This window comes from Sipha flava, unplaced genomic scaffold, assembly GCF_003268045.1.
Source record: "Sipha flava isolate LNK unplaced genomic scaffold, YSA_version1 25863_pilon_pilon, whole genome shotgun sequence".
Classification (NCBI taxonomy): Eukaryota; Metazoa; Arthropoda; class Insecta; order Hemiptera; family Aphididae; genus Sipha; species Sipha flava.
The window spans coordinates 13,241-15,093 of record NW_020272916.1 but is presented as its reverse complement, the minus strand read 5'-3'; the positions used below and the strand labels follow the sequence as shown (position 1 = coordinate 15,093).

Sequence of the window (1,853 nt, the reverse complement as noted above, 5' to 3'; positions counted from 1 at the left end):
GGCATAACTGGAAAATATTCCAAACATATGTGGCATGTGCGCAATAAACTGTCGCGAACACTGTATAATGCAGATCGACACAGGTACAGTTCTGCTCTGCCCTGTCCTGCCTCCAAATATGCGCTAGTACATTCTAATAGATTACAGAAAACAATGCTGCGCTGCGCTGCGTCGCAGTGTGCGCCCGGCCTTAGTCGTATTTTTAATTTTAATTTTCTTTAGCGTAATATTGGAATTATTCTAACACACTAAGGTAACGATTCACTTTTTTAGCGCACTAATTTAAATAATTGTAAATGCATATTATCTTTTATATGTATAGCCCATTAAAGAACTTAAAATGTTTTTATTCATGAATATTACATAGTTATTTAAACTCCAATAACTATAAGCTCCAGCTTCAATAAAATATCCAATAAAAGTTTGTTTATACTTAAAAAAAAATTTTCTTGACGTTTTAAAAATAAATGAAAATAATAATTTTGCTTTTAAAAAACAATGACAAATTATATTAGAGTGCACCAAAACAGGTTTATATTTAACTTTATTATTCGATATGATTGCACTTTATAGTAATTTTAAAATAAAGATACTAAACTATACTTGCTATAGAGATTAATCGAGATAATCATGATTTATTGTATAGTTACATAATTCAAAATACGTGACAAAATAATTGGTTTTAAGAGTAATTTAATGTGAGCTAAAAAAAACGAAGGGTGTTTTTGGGAATCTAATTATGGTTGAGAAACTACGTCTTCTTCTATAGTATTTTCTGGAATTTAACCACTATGTTTTACTACTTGTTTTTCTTGTACACTGACCGTTTAATTTTACTAATTTGTTATCGTTTGATTGTAGCTTTCTATAATTGTGTACTGATATTGAATAATTTGAAATTCCGACTGAAAGACATTCACGGTAGTGCTCTTTGAATATGAATTGACTTTTAAAAGAACACCAGAATAAACCACAGTTATAGTTTCAACCCATTCCGTAACATCTTGATAAAAAGCTTTTTTGCTATTTGCATCACTTTGACTAATAAACTCTTGCGATTCATTAATTTGAGTGTTTATGGAATCGCATGTCTCTAGAAACATTTTTTGAGTTTTTTGTAATTTTAATAAAAGTAATTCTCTATAACAAGTATCCTCTGACATTTGAACCGATGTAACTAAAGTTAAGCACACTTCACTGAATTTTAAAATGCTGTTTGTAATGAATGAATTAGCATCATCCTCTGTGTTATATACTTCCTCGTAATCTATTCCAAATACTTGGTACATTTTAATAACGAAATCCTTGTACGAAGTGGTTTGCTGAATAAGTATATATTCCGAACCATCCAATGAAAAATAGTTAGCTCTTCTAACGGTTGTTTCAATATAGTTGGACAAAATTTCCATCTTTTCCTCAGTGTCTGTGTAAACTGCATTTAGCCCCTCAAAATATTCATCGGAACCGTATTCTGTAGTTTCAGTTATATAATCCACTGTTGCCGAAACAATACTGTCCAAGTAATCGACATTCATTTGGAATTCTTTTTGATTAGAATTTAATGAATTTATGACCACACTCGTGTAACTGTTTTGCTCTGTGGATTGCACTATGTTAATACTTGATGAGAACTTGGAAATAACGGACGTTTTGAAAAATGTTATAGTTTGCATTATTTGTGTAACAGAATTAATACGAAAATCTATATTTCTTGTACTAGATCCACCACCATTTCCACTACCACCACCATTATCACCACCACCACCACCACTATTATCACCTCCACCACCACCATCATCAAAACCATTATTATCACCACCACCATTATTACCACCACCACCACCACCACCACC

At 31.6% G+C, this 1,853-nt stretch overlaps 1 protein-coding gene across 1 annotated transcript in view; it reads right to left on the bottom strand.

The window, feature by feature from the left end:
• Window positions 1-511: 511 nt before the first annotated feature.
• Window positions 512-1,853, bottom strand: part of LOC112684787 — a gene marked incomplete at its 5' end in the record, with an annotated part of 6,242 nt that continues 4,900 nt past the window's right edge. The window contains one exon of the mRNA XM_025556451.1: window positions 512-1,846. Coding sequence (XP_025412236.1) covers window positions 837-1,846 — 1,010 coding nt within the window. The remainder of the gene's footprint in view (window positions 1,847-1,853) is intronic.